The sequence below is a fragment of the Oenanthe melanoleuca genome, chromosome 14 (assembly GCF_029582105.1).
Source record: "Oenanthe melanoleuca isolate GR-GAL-2019-014 chromosome 14, OMel1.0, whole genome shotgun sequence".
Classification (NCBI taxonomy): domain Eukaryota; kingdom Metazoa; phylum Chordata; class Aves; order Passeriformes; family Muscicapidae; genus Oenanthe; species Oenanthe melanoleuca.
The window spans coordinates 13,031,962-13,055,515 of record NC_079348.1 but is presented as its reverse complement, the minus strand read 5'-3'; the positions used below and the strand labels follow the sequence as shown (position 1 = coordinate 13,055,515).

Genomic DNA, 23,554 nt, shown 5'->3' with positions numbered 1-23,554 from the left:
CAGCTGTGCCCTGGGTTGTCTTGCTTGCCAGGTCTGGCATTATAATCTTGTTACAGCATATGCCTTCTACTTTTAGTGTTTTTTGGTTCTTCAGTTTGTGAGGAGTTCTGCAAAATAAGTAAAACAGCTACTGTTTCCTCTGTTCTTCAGGAGCTCTATTTACAGCCCTGACAGCTTTATGTGTGGTTGAAGGAGGAATGTTTTTCAGTTTATAGTCTTCTCATCTATTGAGGGTGCAAAACCAGTGGTACTCCATAATAAATCATGCAGTGTGACCCTTATATTCTCATTTCAGGTTTATGTTAAGACATGGTGACTGACTTTGATGAAAAACATGACGAATATTTAATATCCCTCCAGCAGAGAAACCGGTAAGATTCACATTTGTTACCACTTTGGGTATGAAATATTTGTTGTATTGTATCAAATAGCAGCAGCTGTGATGCAAAACATCCATGTTTTGCCTTAAAACATTCAGGTGTTTCACTCTTCTTCCCTTTGTTTGCTAAAAGTTCTTATTTCTAGAGAAGAACACGAAGTTTCTTCTGCTTTTGAAATATAAATACATTTATTAATAAAATATTTACGTTTTCCACAGCTGACAGGGAAGATTTTTGTTTATATGGCAGGAGGTGGTCGATTCAGAAGTAGCTGTCAGCTCACACTGTGTGAGGATGTAGTTATGAGGCACAGTTGTTATGTTGTCAGAAATACAGAAAAGTGGAAAGGAAGGAAAGCCAGGTTGCCTTTGCAAACTCCAGTGTTTTTCAGACAAGTTTCAAACATTTCTTTTCTTCTTTGTTCATGTGTTCCTGTCACTATACCCTAGACAGATGAACTTCATAGCATAATTTAGAGGAGTCTGCAGAACTTTCTTGCTGGATTCCTCCCTTTAAAACAAGCCATAAGATTTCTAACCAAATTCTATAACACAGTGGTTTGGTAAAAAGACCTTGAAGGCCACAATGATGTTAAAAGACCAGCCAATTTTGGTGACCACAGGTTTCTTTCTTATATAGTATCCTAAAGCAGTTTTAGAAAAGGATAAAAGCAATTTATTTAATGGTTAAACTAACTTGCATCCTTGGTATCAGAGCTCTGACTGCTGGGGACATGCTCTTGGGAAATGGCTGCTTGTGTCACAACACAGACATGTTGGGGGGCTTTGACCCATCCTGGGGTCAAAGGGAAAACAGGTGGTGCAGGGAAATGCACAAATTGTCACCCACTCCTGGCCTGCATGTCACCTCATGTCACCTCAAAGGGATTAGCATGGACTGGGTATAACCCATGGTGAAAGGAGAGAAGAGTTGAAAGAGGGAGAGCAGCTGCTTCATTGAGGCCAGGGAAGGGCATTATTTTGATATTATTTTAACTAGCATTTAATTTTCTGGTATCTCTAACTACAGTATTGGCTGGGGACTTTCCACCTGCAGTTACAAAACATGAATCATCACTTTTTATTCTTGAAAAGAGGCCAGCAGTTTTTAAGGTTTCTGAAAATCTAAGTGAAATTCTTTAAAATTCTTAAGAAGAAAGGTTAAATATACAAGTTACCAAATGGAAGAAATAATGTGAAATAAGAAATAACATGGAAAAAACCTCAGAAAGGAAAGGCTTGGTCAAACTTAACTTGTCACAGCATGTGGGTGCTCATACACACATTACAGAACAGGAACAGACCCTGGAAGATGTATTCTGAAAGGGTTCCTTGAACTGGGAACATATTTTTCATATTTGTGACATGGTGTGTTGTTGTATTTCTTGATGATCTGACCATCTGTGCATGCACTGTGCAAGGATGAATTATTTGCCTTTCTCCTTCAGGCTGCAGGAACGGTTAAAAAGAAAAGATCCTGTGCAAACCAGACTGGAGGAGTTGGAAAAAGGATTTTCCCTGTATGTGAATGGAGCTAACTCTGAGCTGAGAAAGTGCCGCAGGAAAATCACCCCACAGCTGAGGAACAGAGCCAAACCCACCAGGACCAAGGGTGAGTGCCATGGGAGCCTGGCAGAGCTGCACAGAGAGGTCACTGTCATCAGGGACAGCACCTCTGCAGCCTGTGGCATGAAATTCCATGGAAATCAGTGCTTAAGGTGGTTCTGTGTAAGGAATAGTCTCTGCAATACCCTGTCAATTTTTCACTCCATCCCTCTTTAATCCCAACATTTAACTTCCCTGCCTCTTCCTTTGTTAAACAGCTCTAACTAAAAGTAGAAGATTAGAAATGTGTATAAATTGTCAGGGGAAAATAATGGTATACCTTTGACACATAACACCATTAAGAGGATTTAAGATCTGATGGACTTCAGTGTTATCCAAGTCTCATGTCCTGAGGACAAATGACATTTGATGACATAGGCTGTAATCAAATTATATCCAGTAATAGCTTCATTAAGCTCATAAATTATGTTTAAGCTATAATAGTTGTCTTAAAAAGATAGCTAATCTTTATTTAAATATTTGAAGTGAAGAAAATCGACCATTTTTTCCCAGTGATTAGCTGGCTTTATGGAAAAATGGGTATTTTGTTTCTAATTTAAGCCTGTCTGTCATCAAGAGCAGTGCAGTGACAGGAATAATTTTGCATGCATGAGAGTATAAAGTATGAGCTTACTGGCCTTTTAATCTATTTAGCATAATGAAAAGAAAGTTGATTTTACTAAATCCCTGTGTAAAGCAGTTTAGTCAGTTATGTTCACACTTGCTACAACCTGAGAGTGTTTTTTAAAATCTGTGGTAGCCTGCTTAAGCTTCACTTTCACTTAAAAATGAAGACAAAGAGTTAAAAAAGTTCTCTAGTATGATAATTTATTGATTGAAAGTTTATTAATCTCAATTATACTGGAAACTTTCCTTTAATAACTGTTCCAACCATGACTCTAACTTCATCTCCTCCATTTGTTTTCCTGCTGCACTGGGCACATACTTCTTGTTTGCAGGCTTAGGTGTGTTCAGCTTGTATAATTTCCTGCAGGTTGTGTGGAATGGTGATGAAGAATCAGCTTGTCACCTGGCTCCACTGTTCTCTGTGAAAGTGAAACCTTGTGTGTAATGATGTAAAAATGGCCATGTTCTTGGGTACTGGGAAATGGTGGAAATTGGGTGCTCTGTCACACAGATACATCTTCAGGTAGCTAAAGAGGGTATAAATCAATGTTTTTGCTCCAAAAATTGTGAAGGGATATTGTGGCAGCAGCTCTAGTGGAACTCTGTCAAGAGAAATTTCCTCTTGAAGTTCTGCTGTGCAGTTGTTAGGTCTCAGCTTAACTAAAATTCTTTATGGTCCCTTAAAGCCATTTGCTTCAGTCAAGGTGGAATACATATCTTAGGGATCTCTGAAGACTCCAGTTGCAGTCTCTGTTCCTTTCCTCAACTCCATCAATCAGAGACTGTAGCAGCAGCTCTTCAGAAGATAACTCAGTGTTTTGCTGTTTCTTAACTCACCAGTGGTGTTGTTTTAAACACATGAAGCTGCAGTAAGAGATACCAGCTGAACTGTCATCCTGTCATTTTTCCTCTTCCATTTGGTTTTGCCACTGGAGTCCAGAGTGGGAATCACTGCTGGTCTGTATGAGCTTCTTGCCTGGGGGTTCTACCTTAGCAGTTTTGTGGTCTCTTTCATTTTTAGGCATTTCTTCTCAAAGATTGAATTTGATTTTACTTACAGGAATGATTCCTAGCTGAGATACAGCATGGAGTTTTCTTTCCTATCCATCTCCCATGAGAGTTATTGGATCATTTATTACTTCTAAAGCATCCATCTATGGGATTAGTCTTCACTGAAAAATTAGGAATGGGTGGTACTTAATAATCCAGAATGGGCATAAATTCCTCTTTTTGGTTCCTGAAAATGTCATCATAAATCTATTTGTCAGGACTGTTTTCTTTGTGTTCCCTAGGAGTAATTACTGATAATAGTGATTGATAAAAGTTTTGATGCTTAGGATTGGTAATGAATTAAAGTAAATGATGGATTGGAGGGAAGTGAAGCTGGGCTGTAGATGTGCTGGCATTTCTTTGGGTCTATAACCCACACATGGTATCACAACTCTGTTGTTCCAGTGAATGTCTGTGTGGTCACAAATATGTGGTTTGAGGGTAGTGTGGGGTCTCCTTGGATTAGGACTAATATTTTGAGGATGTACTTCTCAGTCCTTGCCTAGCCAAATAGGCACTGACAAATCTCTGAGGGAATGACACCAGTGGAGTGTTCTGTGTGCCCAAGCAGGTACTGGTTGGTATTCACATCCCATCCATCCCATGGGAAGGGTATTTTTGTTCCAAAGTAATGTTTGTTGCACAGATGACTCTCTCAGCTGCATCAGCCTCTGCCTGGGATTTCAATTACTGTTTCCTGCTTAGAAAGACCTGGTCATGTGAATCTATCACTAAGTAGAGTCATGGAATCACAGAACTGGGAGGGACCTTAAAATTCGTCTTGTTCCACCCCCTGCCATGGGCAGGGACACATTCCATTGTCCCAGGCTGCTCCAAGCCCTGTCCAGCCAGGGGCAAGCACAGCTTCTCTGGGAACCTTGTGCCAGGACCTCCCCACCCTCCCAGGGAACAATTTTTTTCTAATATCCAATCTAACCCTGCCCTCTGGCAGTGTCAAGCCATTCCCTGTTGTCCTGTCACTCCATGACTTGAAAAGAGTCTCTTCAGGCACTCAAGCAGTTCTGAGGATGAAGTACCCAGTGTAGCATCAGTCCTGCCATCTCCCCCTTTCCTGCTTACATTTACAGCACACTTGAGGGGCTTCTGGGCAGTTGCTTTGGAGAGGTGGATTCTCAGAGAGTGCAAGGGAAAGGGGCTTCCATTCTCTCCCAAAGCAGTGACTGAATCTAGCCTTGCTTCTCACAGTGTAAGGTCAGGACAGTTCACCCTCAGTGCCAGCAGAGCCAATGCAGCAGAGCAATCAGCACCAGTGCTGACTCAGGATTTCTGGTGTTCCTTGGGAATGGCCTACTGGAGTAGCAGGAGTTCTGGTTTTCTCCTCCTTGGAGCAGTCCATCCCTTTCCCCCTCTGTGTTTAGTCCTGTTTTGGGCCTCTGAGACTCCAGACTTAGTGCTGGAGCAATAGAACAACATCCTGCAATGCTGTGATCCCAGCAAATGGACATAAGCAAACACTGTTCCCCCAGCATGGTCCTACCCTGGGCCTGTTCTCTCCTGTCTGCTTGGACCAGCTTTTGTGCAGTCTCCTGGTGAACCAGATTGCCCAAGGGCCTGTAACTAAAAGGAACCTTTTATGTTTTCCCACAGTCAAAGCTTGCCATATCAATTCTCTGAACAGGTCACTGCACAGGTGCACGTGGGGTTGTCCAACCCCCAAAAAAGAAAATATGGTATTGAGAGCTGTAATGAGCAACCTGATCTAATTCTGAAGTAATTCTTGGACTTGGTAAAGCCCAGAGGTTCCTTCCAAATGAAATCTTTCTGTGATTCTATGACCTTTGTAGGGCAGTAGCTTCTTTTATTGGTAGTGCCAGTTCCTGCAGCCTTAGGGTGACCATTAAATTATGGCTTAAAGAAAAAAGGTTTTGCATCAGCTGTTTTTCTCCACTGAGAAGAAATGGAAGCTGTAAATCTGTCTTGGCCATAGGAAATGAGATGCCTTTATTTAGGATGCTACTGAGAGTGTTGGTGATGCCTTTGTTCCATTGAGGACGCTGATGTGACCTGCAAGTTGTTTGTCTCTCTCTCTCAATCAAAGCATCTTCTCAAAAATCCATTGTTCCACTCTAAGTTGGGGCCATTTCCAGCACAGAGACCCTTAGTTCTCCTTGACCATACAGAGATTTTTTTGCAGAATTTCCTGAACCAACTCTTCCTTGCCTTAGAAGTGAAGGATAATGGTTGGTTTATGGCTTATACATGAGGAATCCTTCTCTGCACAGTATGTTAAATACTGTTAAATACCCAATACATTCTGTTTAATCTGACAATACCTTATGTTTCCTTAATTTTGAGAGTAAATACACACAATTCCTTTGTAAACCCAGCATATCACCTGTTGTTCACCAGAACCCTGTCTGTCAGTCTGCCTTTGGTAGTTGGGTTCTGGGCTCACTTTGCATTCTCAAACAGGTTACTTTCTACCCAGCAGGGGGTCAGAATGATATGTACCCCTCTTCTAGAATATATTTCTGTATTTTCATATCAAAAAAGGTGGGGCTTCTCCTGCTGTTAAAATAATTCATTCTCTTAAAAACACTTGCTGATAACTGTCCCTGAAGAGGTTCAAAACTGCTGCTGCTAGAAGTGGCCAGGATCTGATGTGGGATGTCTTTGCAGCTGTTGATTCCATTCATGTGTCAGGCTTACTCTTCTGTCCTCAGCTGGGGGGAAAGCAAAACCCCACAAACCCACAAACAAAAGTGTCTTGCTTATTGTCTAATATTGTATTTCTGCTTTTTCTCTACTGTCTTCTAATCCTTGTGTGTCCCTGCTGCAGAAGCAGCCCAGCTAGAGGAGAGTGCCCAGCTAGTGCCAGAACACAGCACTCAGACTGCCCCAAGCAAGATACAGCGCAGGAATTGGCTTCAGGTAAGGGGCAGGTGGAAGAAATGGGGCTTTGAACTAATTCTTAGGTTGCAATAACTTTAGGGGAAATTGATTGCAAGTGGACAGAGTGGGCAGCTGGAACTCTCTGAGTGGCTTGGTCTGGATAGTGAGAGCATGAAATGCTACCCTGCCCAGATTTGTGTCTGCTTGGAAGCCTAAAGAGGCAAATCTCATTGAAAGGGTTTGGTTTCAGTGACAATCATCACAGAAACTTCTGTGGCCTGGACATGAGTGGCTCAATGTGTCCTCCAACAGAATAACTGCTGCTGGATAGCTCTGATGGCACCCTAGGGAATTTATCTAGTGCAAGGGATGGAGAAACTCATTTTGGAGAGACATCCCGGCCTGTTACTGCTGTTCTCCACCCTGCAACGGGATTAAGGGACAAAGAAATGTAATTTGCATAATTTGAGAAATAATTTGTGATAAATTCTTGTAGATCATAAGAGAGAGAAATGCATATAAATAAAAATACCCTATCTGTAAGAAATTTGGAGCCATAAGCTCCATAGCTGTTGCTTCACCAGAGAAATCTCAGAAGAGAAACCTGTTTTCTTTTAGCCTATAGAAGGATCTGAGTTAACCTGTCAAGGACTTAATTAAAAGAATAAATGTGATTTCAGAACAGTGGAGACATGTCACCCAAGTAATTACACTGCTTGATTAGCCATTGGCCTGGCTGGATGTCCAGTTTGTGCTTGAGTGATGAGATCAGAGCTCTTGGCACTGTGGATCAAGTGTTTGTGCTATGCAGGTTTTCTTTTCTTTCAGAAAATACTACATTCAAGCTTTAAGGCTGCATTACTTAATTTACCACTCTTACTGCTTAGTTGAATTCATTATCTCAGCTTCCATTATGGCCTGTCAGGACTTCTTTGCTGAATTTGCCAGATGTGTGGCTCTGTACTAAAACCTGGTTGCTACTTGGGACTAGCTTAGGATGATTCCTTAAGTCTTTTATCCAGTTGGATGGGAGGATAGGAGTTGTTATATCCTTATGAACAAATGTAATGTTTTAGTTAAGGAAAAATGCAACCACAGACTGAGAAGGATGTTGTGCCAGATAGCAGTTTCCTTTCCCAGTGATTTCCATGGGGATTTTTTGGGTAACTACAGGATCCAGCAATTCCTAGCCAAACCTGTCAGACTTGGGCTGTGCTAAGGGATGCTGTGAGGGGGAAGGATAGACTCACTGAAAGAATTCACCCAAGTTGTCTTAGGATATTCCCTCTGGGACATCTCTGGCCCTGGCACTTAGAAAATTCTGAGGAGTGTAGGAACAACAGAGAGCAAGGTTTGGATATCACTGCCCACTCTGGGCACAGCAGCAGCAGCAGCAGGTGGGGAGTTTGACCAGGGCTGTTAAACCATAACTCAGGGGCCAAAGGTGAGTTCAGGGAGGACAGAAACCTGCTGTGGAACAGAGGAGAAAAGCAGTACTTGATCATGCTATTGTTATATAAAGGATGATGGTTACTCTTTCTGATACACAGAAGAAATCTAATTTCTTTGAACACTTCTTTTGACAGAAAACTGTGGCAATTAAAACAGAAGGAGGGGATAAGCTCTACATTACACCATCTCTGGTGTACTCTGATGATTTTGAGCCTTATGAAAGCTTGGCTGTGGAGAGCAGCAGTGATGATGATGATGGTCCTCTCTCCCAGGTACAGCTGGCAGTTGTCTTCTGTTGTTCATGGCAGTGTCATTTGAAATATGATCATGTCCAGGTATCAGCCTTGGCTGGAGCACCCAAACCCAGTCTATACTGGTGTCTTCATTAGAGAATTTTGCTTTGATGAGATGTTACAAAAAGAAGGAAAAAAAATGAAAAGTAAAGCTTATTGAAAAAACAAGTCTCAATCAGCAGCACTACAAAATGTTAAACCTTACTTTTAGGAGGTGGAATATTGTCTCAGTTGGGTTGAATTGAGGTATTTCCTGCAAGGAGCCTCTTTCAGTTCACTTCATGATTGTGCAAGTGAACATCTCCAACTCCTGGGTGTCAGGTTAGAGAAAGCTAAAACCACAGCTTTTGGTGCCTTTAGGTTGGTCTTTAAATAATGATGCTAAAATTGTTGCATGTCATTGTTTTACCTAACAAAAATCAGACCATTTGAAAATGTTATAATCAATGCAGTTGCTTTTCATCAAGGATTGTTTTCATATTGACTGTGCAGCCTTCCATGTGATCACTAATTGCAGTTTGTTCTAGCACACTTCACAAATGTGAAAGAAAACTAATCAATGAACAAAAATTTATGAATATTTTTCTGCCTAACCAATTAATGACATAAATAAAGCTTTTCTGGGTAGTGGAGTAGCATCTATATATGAAACTGTTTACAGATCTCACCACTGACATCAGACAAAATTGCCAAGCATATTTTCCTAGCTTGCATCTTTCTCTCATCCCTATATTGCTCTTGCATTGATTATTTTTTTCTCTACAAATTGGTAACTTGTTTACACTGATGGATATTTATTTATTTTATGTGTTTTTAACAGGAAGCCAATAATTTCAAAATAACCCCTCACTTTTCTTTGTAGTCAAGATGGAAATAATTTTGATTTTGCTGGGGCTATAATGCGTTTGTTTGAATGTCTTGTTACAATGCAGATGCAGAGGTTTCAAAGGAAAAGAAAGCTTGTACAATTTCCTGTCAAAAAGCTGGAAATATTAGTTTTGACTGTCATAAGGATATGCTTGATATCAAGGCCCAGGTTGCTTATAAACCCTCTTTTGAACCTGACTTTGTCTGCTCTTTGTAATATATTTCTGTCAACACAGATTTCCTAACAAGTAGAATCTGTAGGAGCTTGAAGCTTTCATTGCAAACAGAATATAGACTGTCACAGTTCATTTGTACCTAAGGTAGCTTCAGGTTTTCATTTTATACAGTTTGCTTACCTATATTTATCTCAAAACTCTTATACCAACAAAGCTGGGGGGGTGGGAGGGAGGGAAAAAGCAAAAAGCATTTAAGAGATGCAAGGTCTTTTCTTTTTGCATTCATGAAAGCACACAGCTCTCCAGCTTTATTCTGTGCTCTTTGTGGTGTGTGGTGAGAGAGGCAGGACAGTTTTCTCCACAGTAAATTTCAAAATAGGTTCTTTTTTGCATAAAATCCTGTTATAGTGTGTCCACTTCAAAAAACTCCTGTGAACGGGGAGCTTAGCCCATTAGACCCCAACTCTTTTTCTGCTGCTTTTTGAAGTGCAGATGTGGACAAGGCAGGACTATTATCATCTATCACATGCTTTAAAAGGAGTTGCTGCTACATGAGCTTGACAGTCTTGTGAAGGCATTTGGAAATTCTGGATTGCAGCTACTCTTCAAATAGCAAGGCACAACTGTGAGACTGCACAAATATATGCCTTTGCTCTCCCCCTTACTTGCTTTTTGTAACTTACTCCTAAAAATTGGTTTTGCACATAAAAACTCCTTGGCCTACAGAATGTTCCTGCTGGATACTGATGAGAAGGAGCACAGGAGTTGTAGGATGGTTTTTTTCTTAACAAGCCCTCATCAAAGGAGGCAAGACATGACATAGGAATGGGAATATTTTTAGCTGCATCACAGCTCTGAATTCATCAGAAGATTTTTCTTTCTCCTGGGGAGGAAGAGGCAGCCACTTTGGTTTATTTCAAAATCCAAGTTGGAGCTTTTCTGACAGATGTGTTTATACTGCAGCAGGAATTGAGCCGCAGCTTGCAGCGCAGCGTGGACGAGGAGAGGATGGAAGAAGACTCCCCTAGTGATGATTATGACTCTGTTGAAGAGGATGTGTTTTCAGAACCATCTCCCACTGAGGAAGCAATTACAGGCTTTGAAGGCCTCCAGTTGGATAGCAGTGAGGCACTGCAGAAGGAGGGTTCTGAGCCTCAGGATGCTGGGAGATGCTCTAGTCTTGATTCTACCTCAACTGCGCTGGAGTTCAGCCAGGATCAAAGCAGTAAGTCTGTGTCTTCCACACTTACATGCTACAGTAATCATTCTTTGAGGGAATTACTTCCAAGGTTGGTCATTAGGAGTTACTCTGTACCCTCCTAAGTTCTCATGTTCGTCAGCAAACCTGTTGTTTTGGTCTCCTGATTTGGGGCACTTGTATCCTTTTGTACTTCATTAAGAATTTTTTGGCAAATCCAAAGATACAGACCTGGTTACTGCACCTGCATCATGTCTAGACACTTGAACTAAGATTGTCTCAGACTGCCTGTGAGATTTCTCAAGAAATTACCATGTTTTTAGATACATTTTTGAACTGTTTTTGCAGAATTTCAGGCAGCCAAATCTTCCCAGTCTCACCTTAATTTCACATCCTGGGTGCTGGATGCTTGTCCCAGTGTGTGCTGTTCATCCCTGGTGATTGACATGGGCCACTTCTTTTTGTCTCTTTCTGTCTCTTTTGGAGACCTCAGTGTCCAAACCCACAACCAGTCATGAGGTCTCAGAGAATATTTAACAAAGGGTGGAGAGTTCAGGCAGAAACCTGACCTAGACCTACCTTCAGTATTTCTCAAATTCCCTCCCTTCTCATTTCCAGTGCAGTAATTGGTTTGTTTTTTTTTTTATTTTGTTTATTTTACTACTTCCTTTGTTTTTTCTTTCCCTAATCTAGAGTTAATTGCATAAATTCAGGGGAACAGTCTTGGAATAAATTAAGTAGAGGAGTGTTCCTTTCATTATCATAGATATGAGTGGAGTGTGAATGGGGAGAGGGGCAGAAGAGACATGAGCAAGGGCTGGAAGCACAGTGAGAACAAAATCTCTGGGACAGTGCAAGACTTTTTCTCCAGAGAGAAATGTCAGAGCTGTGATGGAAACAATAGAGGCATTAATAATTCCCAAATCAAAAAGTGAAGAAGTGCTTATATGAGCTATTCTAGGCAACCCTCCCCCACTTTGAAACTTCTAAACAAGACAACATTTGTGTCTTATTTTAAGAATTTTCTTTGGTATAACTGTGTTAACAAATGACTCAGGACTTCTTTTTTAGTTTTAGTTTTCTTGACAGTAATGCAGGTAAATATCTGGCAGAGATGAGATGTCTTGGTACATTATAGTACTATTTTTATTTTGTTTCACTTTGTGCCAGCCATCCATATGTGCTTCTACATCAATAGAACAGTGTCAGTGACTGGGAGGGAAATTATCACTTTTAACTAAACCAACATAATTAAAGTGGCAAAACTTTAGCATTTAAAATCCACTAATTTTTCCTGGGCTGGCTGCTTCCACGTAACCTTAAAGTTTATTATTTCTTTTTATCTTGCAGAAGTGAAGCCAGTGCGAGTTCTCTCAGCCAAGAGGAAGGACAGTGCTGAAGTGTACATTCCTGTCAAACCAGTCATGCTGACAAATAAAGGCACTCGGCCCCCCTCTGCTGAGTTCTTGCAGCAGGACAGACATGAAACAGTTTGTTCTAGTAAGAAATAAGAATATATGATGTCAATAAGGAAAGTTTTCATGCTTATTCCCCCTCTGGCTCAGATGCAATTTTAGCACACATCTGTCATCATGTGGTATTTTAAGCTGTCACTCCCCTGCCTGTTTTTTTTTTTTTTTTAAAGTAGGATTTTCTGTGTTTTTGTTGTTGTTTTTAACACCTTGAATGTCCTGACTTCAGTGAAATTGTGATAAAGTCTAAAAGCCTGTATACTTTAATCTTCTGCCACACCTTTCTCTTTTTGCTTCCACAGCACAGGATTTTCCTTCTCCCTTCAGTCCTTGTTCATACTTGCTCTGTATTTCCCACTTTCCTTGTGGAGATCTATTCCCTGTGGTATTAATGGAAATGTGTATTCTCCCAGTCAGCAGTTGATGTTTGGTGGAAGAGTTTAACACAACACATCTGTAGCAATGCAAAATGCAGAGTTTTCTTCCACAATAAAGGCACAGTTTTCCACAGCATGACAAAGAGCCCTGTGGCTGCTTGGGACTGTGCTTGAATTACACTTGAGCACTGAGATCAGTTTGCAGTGCTGGGTAGATATGCCAGTATCTAGGACCATACTAGAAAATATTTTTCTTGAGCTGGAGAACATAATTTGAAGCCACTGCTGCTTATTCTAAAAATCTGCTGCTAAGGTGTGGTCTTTACCTGGGGAAAAACCCAACAAAACACAGCAACCCCCAAATGGAGGGGCTGAAGTTGTGACTGCAGTTGTAATTCAGTGCAGTCCTGAACTGAACAAGTCTGATCAAGCTTGAGTTTTGAAAGGTCTGAGGTGAAGTTTTCAGACCTGCCATACTCTGTGGTCAAGCTGTTCTTTTCAAAAAAAGCAGAATCCAGATGTGTCCCAAGAAAATACTAAGGCAGTGGTTTTGAAAAAGCCAAATAATTAGTTTCTTAATTAGAAGAAAACCAAACAGAGAAAAAGAAGTTAATTCATCTTGGCTCCAGAATAAATCCCCTTTGTAGCTTCTGAGACCCTCACCCACCATCTGCTGAAGCAGATGTTGCTTTGACTTCCCAGAGATGTGTGCAGCATTTTCTCAGGTTATAATTATGCTGGTTGGAGCTCTTTCTGTCCAACTACTGTGATAAACCCTAAATTAATTTCATTTCAGGGGGATGATACAGTACAGAAGGATAAGCAGGTCTTTATTCTATCCCTGTTTTTGCAGAGATGCTTGCTGGAAGTTTTCATGGGTGTATGTGCAAAGAGTGAATGCACACAAATCTCAGCTCAGTTTGAACTTCTAGTCTTTTCAAGGTGGATTTCATGTTACTTGCACTGTGCTCTCCTCCCTGCAGCACTGAGAGCACTCTAGCACTTCACTATTTCCCCTCACTCTAAATGTCTGTACAACTTCAGTCTCTTCCCTTGACCTTTAAAGCCCTCAGATATAACCACTGTGCTTCTCTTTTAGTCCAATCTCACATCATCTGTTGTTAAATTCGATTTCCTTTCTTTCAAACCTGTTTCTAGGCTGTGATGTTTCTGTTTCTCCATGAAGTTTGGGAAGATTGGGATTCGTGTGGGCATTGTGATGACTGCTTAAGTGATAAGGTCATTTATTTTGCCTTGTAAATAGCAACTCCTGACTCCCCTTGTTTTGCTAGAAGTCTCTGGGGATTCCTCCAAAATAGCTGAACACCCCAATTACAAATTCCTGCTGTCCTTAAATTATATATACTTCTTTTCAATGGACTTTTACAAGGCATTCCCACTAAATACCAGAACAAAGCAATCTAAAAGTATAATAATTATGTTTCTTATTTGTTGGTTTTCCTCTTCTTTCAATGCTGTTTTAACTGTTGCCCAAAGAAGATGTGACTTGGAATCTTAACATTAATCCAAATTGGGGGAATTCAGCTTAATTTGGGATGGTTATAGACTGCAAAGCCCTGTGTCAGTAACTGAATGGGAAGTTTCAGGGGTTGGAATATTCCATACTTGTATGTCCTGAACAAATGAGTATTTCTTCCCCTTTTTTTTTGGTCCCAGAACCCTCAAGTAGACCAGAGACATCCCTTTCAGTAACCAGGAAGAGTGTGTGTGAGAAGGACCCTGAGCTCTCTGTTTCAGCTGTTGTTCAAGCAGTGCAGATTGAGAATGAATTCTTGCAGGGAGATCTGCAAAGACAAGCAGCTGCCACAACCCCCAAAAAGGTATGGCAAAAAAAAAAAAAAGAGAGCTGTTTGTTCAAGTAGCAAAACCCCCATGAATTACAATCTCTTACACATTAGGATTGTGTATGAATGAATGATGATGCCCCCTAAGTGTCATTTAATTTGTGTTATTCTTCCAGTGGTTTGTTTCCTTTAATCTGCTTCCTCAGGATGGCATCCCACAGCTCCCTCTTGATTACAGGGATCACTGAGCAACTGATAGACCAGCCATATGATGTGTCTATACATCAGCTGCACAGCTGCAGGCCCACTTGAGCCATTTTCATCCTGCAAGCTTCTGAAACAAGGCAATGTGTGATTTCCATCCCAATATATCCTGCCTTCCTCCAGGACTCGTTAATGTGGGCACTGCTCCCTGTTAGTGCACGCTCTGCTTTTGGAGCAGAGCTGTCCTGTACACTGCTGGATCTCACTGAGGATGAGCTGGGGAGGGTTTTCTGCCCCAGTGGGTGTTCATTTCTTACCTCCAGAAACCATGTTTAATAGCAATTAAAAACTTAAAAACAAGGAAGTCAACAAAAATCAACAAAAAAGTGGAGTAGAGTGAGAGAAAAGAGTCCATAGCATTATAAGAATGCTCTGTTTTCCTCTGTTTTCTCTTAGGTATCTTACTGATAGCTCTTTATTTTAAAAATAAATAATTTTTTATGCTAATAGAATTGAAGGGTTTGGGGATTTTTTGATTTGGGAGGAGAAAGTCTAGTAGACCTGTGCCAAAGCTTTGGCCAACCCTTAGTCCTACCAAATGTATACAATGAGATTTTATATATATATTTATATTTATATGTATGTGTATGTGTGTGTGTGTGTTTTCTAGTCCTCAGAGTTTGCTTCTATGTTTTCTTCCAAGCTCCAAGCTCAGCTCTTTCAGTGTAAATCAAGACTAATTGCATTAAATGTGCTTTAACTTTGTATAGTTACAGATGAGCTGGGCCCATACTCTTCCTTGTTCTAGAGATTCTGTTTGTTCTTACTTGTTCCAGATTGGTGCTGTTTGGTCAGAACAATCTGAATGAAACATGTTCATCTTTTTCTTCCTTAGGAGACATTTTCTGTTTCACCTGTTCTTTCTGCAAAGGCTGAACCTCCAGAAAAACGCCAGACAAGGACTACAGTCACCAAAGCTGTGGAGAGATTCTGCCCCTTTGGAAACAGGTATATATTTATATATATTTGCTTTAGGATAACTTCCTTTTGTGAAGAGAGATTTTTTGAATTCCCCCAGTCCAATTACTACACCTGGTAATCTTCAAATACTTGAGACACTGTGCAAGTAGCAAATCAGGCAGTGCAGCCTCAGGCCAGTTTCTGTGCAGCAGGATCTGCCAACATCTCTTTATTGTCTTCAGATCACTTCTGCATTCTCTAATCACACTGCCTCAGAACCAGCTGAGAACTAGAGCCCAGCTTTTTAACCAAACTCTGTGTATCTAAGGTGCAATGATGCAAAAGTTGTTGTTTGGTGTGTGGGTACGTTTTCCTCTGAGGTTCATCCTGTCATCTCTTCACCTTTGCACCAACTATTTCTTAAAAATGCAAGAATTATGAGGAAGTAACCCAGAATATGTTGTTTCAGACAAAAGAAGAGACTCCTGAAAACCTTCATGGAGCATAGGAGCCATTCTGCCTGTGACAGTGACAGATCCCTGGCTGGTGGTGAAGCTGGAGTGGATTCCATGTGGAGAGAGAAGGTTTGTGCATATGTGCACCATCACTGTGCACACTGGGAGCTTCCCAGTGTTACTAAAATGAAAGTACATTGAATGAGCTGTATCCCTCAGTTCTGCCCTCCATCCAGTAATAACCTATGGCAGGGTAAGAAAAGAGAATTTGTCTCTGTTCATCAGAGTGACAAAGGAATCAAAGAACAGAGAGTTAGTTGCTTTCAGGCTTTTTAAGAGTGTTGATGTGTGGCAGAATTGGTGTAACCCAAAATGATTGATTGCATGTCATCCAAGTAGCCTTGACTTTGCAAACTTTTTGCAAAGTTTTGCAGTCTGAACAATATTTTGTTTCACTTTTTTTTGGTTGGTCACTGATTTTTTACCATATTTCATTTTGGTCCAGATGACAGCCAGTGTGGAAGTACATGATGCCATTTATGTGACTATGGAACTTCTTTCCAACTGGGGGAATCCAGCAAACGTGGGCCTGAGCCAGGTGGAATTCTTTGATTTACACAATGAGAGGATCTTTGTGTCTCCTCATGACGTGGACATTCGAAATGCTGACAACCCAGGGGATTTGTGCTGCCTGGTCAATAAGAACTTAAATGTAAGACAGCTTAGTGCTGGATGTTAAAATCTCTCATTATAATATTCCTATCATACTGTATCTCCAGGTTTTTTGTTCAGAAACATTTTGAGCCTGACTGCATAGCAACTATCTGATAATTTAAAAAACCTACAAATATTGCCTCTTATTAACAAATCTAGCTCTCCTGTTCAGTACTGTTGGTATTCAGTTACAAATTTGTTTTAGAACTGAAGTAATCCTTGTGGTCTCAAGGTACAGGAGCTTCACTGCTAATTTTTTTTCAGATGGATAATACAAATTCAAGTAAATTTATAAAGAAAATGTGCCTGTTTTCTTTAGTTGTCTTTTTACCTGGGGAAGAATCATGGAAATGTAAGACTGTGTAGGTAGTTTTGAACAAGGGATTAAGAAAAATATATGGAAGGATAGAGGCTTTTATGGTTCTTTTGTGAGACAGTAAGATGAGGAGATATGAGGTGCTCCCACACTAATGACAATGGGCAAAAGACAGTGACTGGTGTGAAAGAACTAGCAAATGTCCACAGCCCTTCATACAGCCAGAGTTTCATTTGTGCTGCACATTCACTCTGTGCCATTTTCCATGGGCCTTCAGAGCAAGGATTCTAGTAAAAATTAATAGGATTTTAGTGGATGAGGATGCTAAAGGACTTAGTCTATTAAAAGCATAAATTACAGCTCATTTCATGCTTTTCTGCTTGCAAGGTAGATGAGATTTGAAAGAGGACAAATATGCAGTATTTTGAAATTTAGTTGAAACTCCTTATGGAGTAATATTTCCAGACAAATATTTTTACCTGAAGCATATTCCTTACTGTCTCCTTAAAACTGTAGTTTGGATCTCATAAATACCCATTCTCCTTTCAGGCTGTGCTGGCTGGCAGGTGACACTCAGTAGTGGTAGCTGTGGTAGTTGTATAGTGACTCTCAGACTCTAGATATTTATAAATTATGTACTAATGCATTCATTAAGCCATTGTGAACCTGTTACTCTCAGTATTACTCATACATTTACAGATCTCATTATTCTTAAGTAATGAGCTTTTATATTTCATTGGTTAATATATTCCCTTGATTTGTGACTCTGTAATCTCCTCTCTTGAGGCTGCATCCAAGATGCAATCTGGGCAGGGAATATCTTGGGAAATCTTAGGCTGTGGGTATGGAGTGCCTGAACTGCAGATTCCTTCAGAAGGCAGAGCAGCATTTCCAGTTTGTGTGCATTTCAGATCATACAGGAAAGCTTTAGGGTGCATTAAAAACCCAATAAATTAATCAATCTCCAAGCAACAAACATTTGCAACAGAACAAAAACTTGAAATAAAAACTTATTGTGTGGAAAACTCATTTTACCATGGTTAAAACCCTTCCATCTTTGATCATTTAGGTGTACTTTTGTCTTTGAGAATACTCATATTGAAGATGAGAGATTTTATTTTATTAGTTTATGTATTACCCTTGCAGACTTTTAAGAAGAGCACTTAAACTGCCTCCTTCCTTGTCTTTTGTGATATACTGTAAAAGAAAAAAATGCCTGACAGAATATTAGGTGCTCTCAACTTTTTAGATTGGATATGAGGAAGGAATTGTTCCCTGTGAGAGTGATGGAGCCCTGGCACAGGGTGCCCTGAGAAACTGTGGCTGCTCCATCCCTGGAAGTGTCCAAGGCATGGACAAAGGGCTTGGAGCAGCCTGGGATAGTGGGAGGGTCCCTGCCCAAGGCAGGGGGTTAGAACTGAATGATTTTTAAGGTCCCTTCCAACCCAAACCATTCTGGGATTCTGTGATAATAGTAAGTCATAGATTAGGTATTTTATTGAAATTATTTTCCACAAACCTTTTTGATTCTTATACACATATAGAGGTCATTTAAACCTCAGAATAACAAGGACAGGTGAATATCTAACAAAGGTGTTTCTTACCCATGGGGAATTCTTAGACCTGTGTCATTCTTCTTCACAGTTCTTGGGGCTTCCTTTCCTCTCCATCATTTACACCTTCAGTGCCCACAAGAAACAGTGCCTATCTCCCACAAAATTTTCAGACTAAAGGTTTCCACTCTCCCCTTTTCCCTTGGACCAGTTCAAATGTAACTCCAACTCCTTAACATACCAGGTGCACCCTAATGGTTCAGAGAATTTTTGGGTTAGATTTTCCAGCTCCAAGACAGGCTCAAATACCTCTTGTGAAGGCAAAGGCATGAGATCACTCTTTGGGATAAAACATGAGAGTCCTCCACAGCCTCTTGAGTTTTAGCATGGATCCATCAAGGTGCCTTGAATTTCTGGTGTCAGAGCTTTGTCACCCTGGCAGGGACTGTAACACCTGTGAGATTGTGTAACCTCAGCCCTATCAGTGATTTCCTCTGATAAACAAAATGATCTCCATGGCTGCCTCTCACTCAGCCACACTCAGCCTGGCTCTGCTAAATCTGTTTTTTGGAACATGGTGTGCAGTTTTACAGAGAAATCAGTGAGAAGCAGGAACAGGTCATTTTGCTGCTGAGTCAGGTACCCTCCTGTGAATACACGTCTGGCTCTCAGTACCCACCAGAACCTATTGATTTCTGGGGAATCAGCTCCTGACTTGAGAGGTTTGCAGCTGGATTGCTTATCAGATGTTGTCTGCAGCTGGGAAATTGTTTTTTAACCATTCTTCATAAGATGGCTTCAAAAACATGATGCAGCTTTGTAGTTGACCCCAGAGTTGGGTTAACAGTGATTTGAGGGCTGTCCTTCATTTTTTTTTGATGTCAAGAGGCTTCTTTCTTTTTAAGTAGAAAGGATAAAACCTGTCTGGCACTCTGATGTCTGTTTGTGCTCCAAACTGGTGTTAAGAGCAGAAACAGTCTCCCAAAGCTTTTTGAGAGGCTCTGGGGCAGAGACCCATCAGAGTCTGGAGAAGTGGGGATATGACCATGGTGAGAAGTGCATCAATTCATGATGGCTCTGAACAGCTCCAGGGTGCTGTCCTACCATTACCATTGTTAGTCAGACAGCTAAAGGACTCTGGGGAAAAGTTCTGTGGTTAATGCCTTCAGAAAAAACTGAAACACTTCAGAGAGAAAGGTGTGGAAAAAGACTGCCTGTTGTCTTCTGTGTATCTGTGTACTGTCTGTCCCTGAGAACAGAAGGGAACTGATTTATCAGCTACTTTCAGATCATGGTGTGTTAGCTGCATGTGTATTCACTTTGTGCTCTTGTTTATCTCTGTTTTGAGGTAGCACTGGATATCAAATATATTAATATTCAACATTTTCATTCTGAAACTTCCTTCTTTCTGAGCTGCCATGTATCCTTTTCTTACATTCTGAACATGTAGAGGTAGCAGTTCTTAACAATGTCCAGAATTAGGCATTTCTTGGTGCTTTCAAATCTCTTGATTGCCAGCTGTTTGCAAGATTCATGTAGGGAATTCTGTGATATCTTAGAAAATTTCCAGTGTAGAGCCCAGTATAGCTCTGAGGAATAGACCTGTAAGTGAAGCTGATTATCAGCAAAGCCTGATTAAAATAGAGACAGGCAGTAAAGTAAAATTCTCTGAGATTCCCATCTTTAAGGGGATGAACCAGAAGCAAAGAAATTGTAAAATGATTGTAGAGTGTCCATTGTGCTCAGTGATCCCCCCTAGTGCCAGCAAAGCTGATTAATTTGATAAAAATAAACTGGGCTTGCTCTGAGCATGCAGATGTCTCCCTGGGACAGCTGACCTTTAGCTCATTGCCAGGTTGTTGGGAGCTGTCTGGCAGGCAGGAGAGTGGGATTTACCCTTGGGAAATGAGGTTTTGCTCTTTGCCAGCGCGTTTTATGAAACGTTCACTTCTGTAATGGCTGCCCGTTCTGCTGGGGGGTGGGGAGTTAATTAAAACACCCAGCTCCAGGAGAAGGAGCATTAGTGACAGTCTGCTTGCCTGTGTTTTTAGCTGCCCAAGGACAGCTGCCTTTGGATGTGCCCTTTCCACCCACCCGTCCAACTTTACTTTGTTATCCGCAATCCCACCCGCTCACGTGACTTTGGTATATCCAAGATCAAGATTTGGAATTACAACACAACAACTCCCAGTGTAAGTAGTCTTTTCTCAACTCCTCTGTATATTTGCTCTTGCCTTGCCTAGGGAAATTCTGTGTGATCTTCTTTCTAAAAGCATGAAATAAAAGTAGATACAATTTCCTGTAATAAAACAGCGGCTGTGAGGTGTCCCTGTCTGCTGTGAAATTTGCTTTTGTCTTAATTGTAAGTGCTAACAATGTAGTGGTAATGTTTTCATGGGCACAATGAGCATTTGTTTTCAAAGCTATTAAAGATTGCTAAAGACCTAATAAAAGGCTTGCACGTCCTGTCATTAATCCTTTGCTGTGGTGAGAAATAAAGATACAAAGGTAAGTGCAACTCAGTATTCAGGGCTTTCAGCTGTTTAATCACAATGTAAATAAATACATGTTTAAATAGGTCTTTTCTTGTGTCTATAAATATAAACAGGCTGACTGTTGCTCAGTCTGGGGTTTGTCACTTTAATGAGAATCATAAAATAGTTTGGGTTGGAAGGACCTTAAAGATCATCCAGTTCCAGCCCCCCTCCCTGGGCAGGGACAATTAAAAAGTCCACTACTGTGTGCTCATAATAAAACCAGTTATCTGCTGTTACAAGAGAGACATATCATGGCAGATGGCAGATGGTCTCTTGTCTGTGTGCTTGAATGTCACCATGATATTATTCTTGTTTGTACACTGCAGTGTTAAGAAAAAAAAATCTCAGGTACTGGATCAAAGAGGATTTGCTGTCCTGGATTATAAATAAGAAGCTTTATCCCCCTGGTTTTGCTCTCATCCATGTTCTTATATAAGCACATATGGTAATTTATACATACGGAAATGGCCATGGAAGGGACAGCTTAAAACAAATTTACTACAACATGATTTATATTTCTTTTCCTGGAATTTTAATAGCTTTTCTCACTAAAATGTGGTCTACAGGATGTTCCATCATCATTAGAGTGTATGAAAGGGCTGCTGTTCTTGGAGGTAATGGTATGATTTGTTACCAGATCTACTGGATAGAATGCAGGATGTACACAGAGATGTTTGTCTGTGTTTCAAGGCTCTGCTTCTGTAATAACCTGCTATGAGGCAATGTGTAAAATCCCTTGGGAGTATAATCCTATGGATTTTGGTGGAAATACAGCAGTTTACCCTTGCTGAAGAAATGTCTCATTATCCATAAGATGAAAGAATAATACAAAGCAGTTCTACCTAAATCTGTAATTTGTCATGAGGAAGTTTTGTCTAAGTATAAAACCCCAAAATACAATGAATGAACAATTTTCTAATGTAAATCCAGAGCCAGATTTCTGTGTGGATTTTGGGAATCATTCTAACTGCCTTCTTTCCCTCAAAAAACCATGTAAGTGAGTGACTGTCCAAGTACTGCTTCCAAAAATAGGCTAAAAATTAAGTCAGCCCAGTACTTTTGTATATTTGAATTTCAGAACTTGAGCCTGGAAGGAGAAAAAATATGTCTGAAGGAAGGTGTAAAAGTCAGATGACATCATTGTCATAGATTCCTTGATTCACTGAATTACAAGGAAGGTCTCAGAGGATGCTTCATCTTGCCTTTATTTACTTCTGATGAGACCTGCAAAAAAGGAGGTGATTTTTGGTCTGTGGGAAGGGAACAAGTGTAAGGGCAGCCAGTTGTTTTCACCTTTATCTGCAAGTCAGACATTTTGCAGCTACTTGATACAGCCTTGAAATTGCATGGTTACTTGGTGCTATTAAAACTCTTTTCAAACATCTGGTCTAATGTCTCTTGTATGTCTTCACAAAACTGGGAATGGAATCAATACCTAAATGCATTAAGGTCTTAGTTGCTCTCCAGTTGAATAATTCTCTTCTTCAGGTGGTTGCCTGTGTGTTTGTTCCTTCTGTGCCTGTGTCCCTGCCCATTCTCTTGGGTTTTTTTTCCTTGCTGGATTACCCCTGGGGTACATTGTAAGGATGCAGCAGCTTTCTTCCAGCACAATCAGTTTTGTAGAAGAATTTCCTTCGGTTCTTGACTTCTTTTCTACTCCTTCTTTCCCACACTTTTCTATAAAGTCAGGCAGAAGCAATTTCAGGTCTTCTGTGCAGGAGTAATTCTCAGAAAAGTGCCTCTGGTTTTAAGCTCTGTCCTTTGTGCACAAATATCACAGAAATGGCCAGAAATACCATCCTTACTTTCTCCTTGGGAAGCACTATCCCAGCAGACACTGTGGGAGGGCTGAGGGTGTAAACTGGGAAGGAATATCTAAAGAATTATTTTCACAGAATCTTTTTTCTTTCTGACAATACTCACACCTATTTGCTTGTTCTGAGACATTGTGCCCTTTAAACAACTCTTCCAGGAGGGAAGAGCCCTGCCTTGGTATGAAGTGTTGAGTGTTTGTTTGCAGGGTGGGATTACTCCTGAGGAAGGGATTTTTCCATCCTCCTGATGCTGGAGGAGAGCTGAGCAGTGGTACTGGAGAAGCTAAACTGCCAATCTTTTCCACCAGAACAGATCACTAAGCAACAGGAAATTCAGAGAGGGGTGGGAGGGGATGAAAAAGAGCAGTTCTTAGTCTTGTGCCTGCATATGTTTGTTCTTGGAGTCTCTCAGATCTGCTCAGATTTTTCCTCCCTGAGGCTCAGTCTGCTCAGAATTTTGGTGCAGATTTTCATGAGCTCTTCTGAGCTCTCAGCTGTTGGAATGCCTGCCCCAGTCCAGTCTGTCTCTGTTATCCTGGAAATACCTGCCTGCTTCATCTAGGTACACTTCAGACACCTTTCCTGCTTCCTAAAATACCTATCCCAGACATTCCAAAGCACCAGAGAACAGTCTCTCACTGGCTGAAAAGCAATTTTGAAGTGAGTGGCTCTTTTTTGGGCTTGACTGTCCCTTTTTCAGGGAGAATGAGCTGCAATATCTCATTTTGTAGTTTTCCCTGTCTATCTGACTTCCTCTGCTGCTGGTGAGTGCAGTGGGATTCATTTCACAACAAGTTGTTCTTAAGAAGTTGCTGATTTTAATTTAAGAAGATGACATTGACAAATA

General features: G+C 40.7%; 1 protein-coding gene across 3 annotated transcripts in view; it reads left to right on the top strand.

The window, feature by feature from the left end:
* KATNIP (katanin interacting protein) overlaps positions 1-23,554 on the top strand; it is a 57,164-nt gene that overhangs the window by 1,208 nt on the left and 32,402 nt on the right. For 2 of the 3 annotated variants that reach the window (XM_056502882.1, XM_056502883.1), the window contains exons 3-13: positions 296-371; positions 1,828-1,991; positions 6,462-6,553; positions 8,101-8,238; positions 10,266-10,527; positions 11,851-12,000; positions 14,027-14,190; positions 15,254-15,366; positions 15,788-15,902; positions 16,279-16,485; positions 20,408-20,548. In XM_056502882.1, the coding sequence (XP_056358857.1) occupies positions 310-371; positions 1,828-1,991; positions 6,462-6,553; positions 8,101-8,238; positions 10,266-10,527; positions 11,851-12,000; positions 14,027-14,190; positions 15,254-15,366; positions 15,788-15,902; positions 16,279-16,485; positions 20,408-20,548 (1,608 nt within the window). In that variant the 5' untranslated portion in view covers positions 296-309. The remainder of the gene's footprint in view (positions 1-295; positions 372-1,827; positions 1,992-6,461; positions 6,554-8,100; positions 8,239-10,265; positions 10,528-11,850; positions 12,001-14,026; positions 14,191-15,253; positions 15,367-15,787; positions 15,903-16,278; positions 16,486-20,407; positions 20,549-23,554) is intronic. The other variant, XM_056502884.1, reaches the window with a different exon arrangement.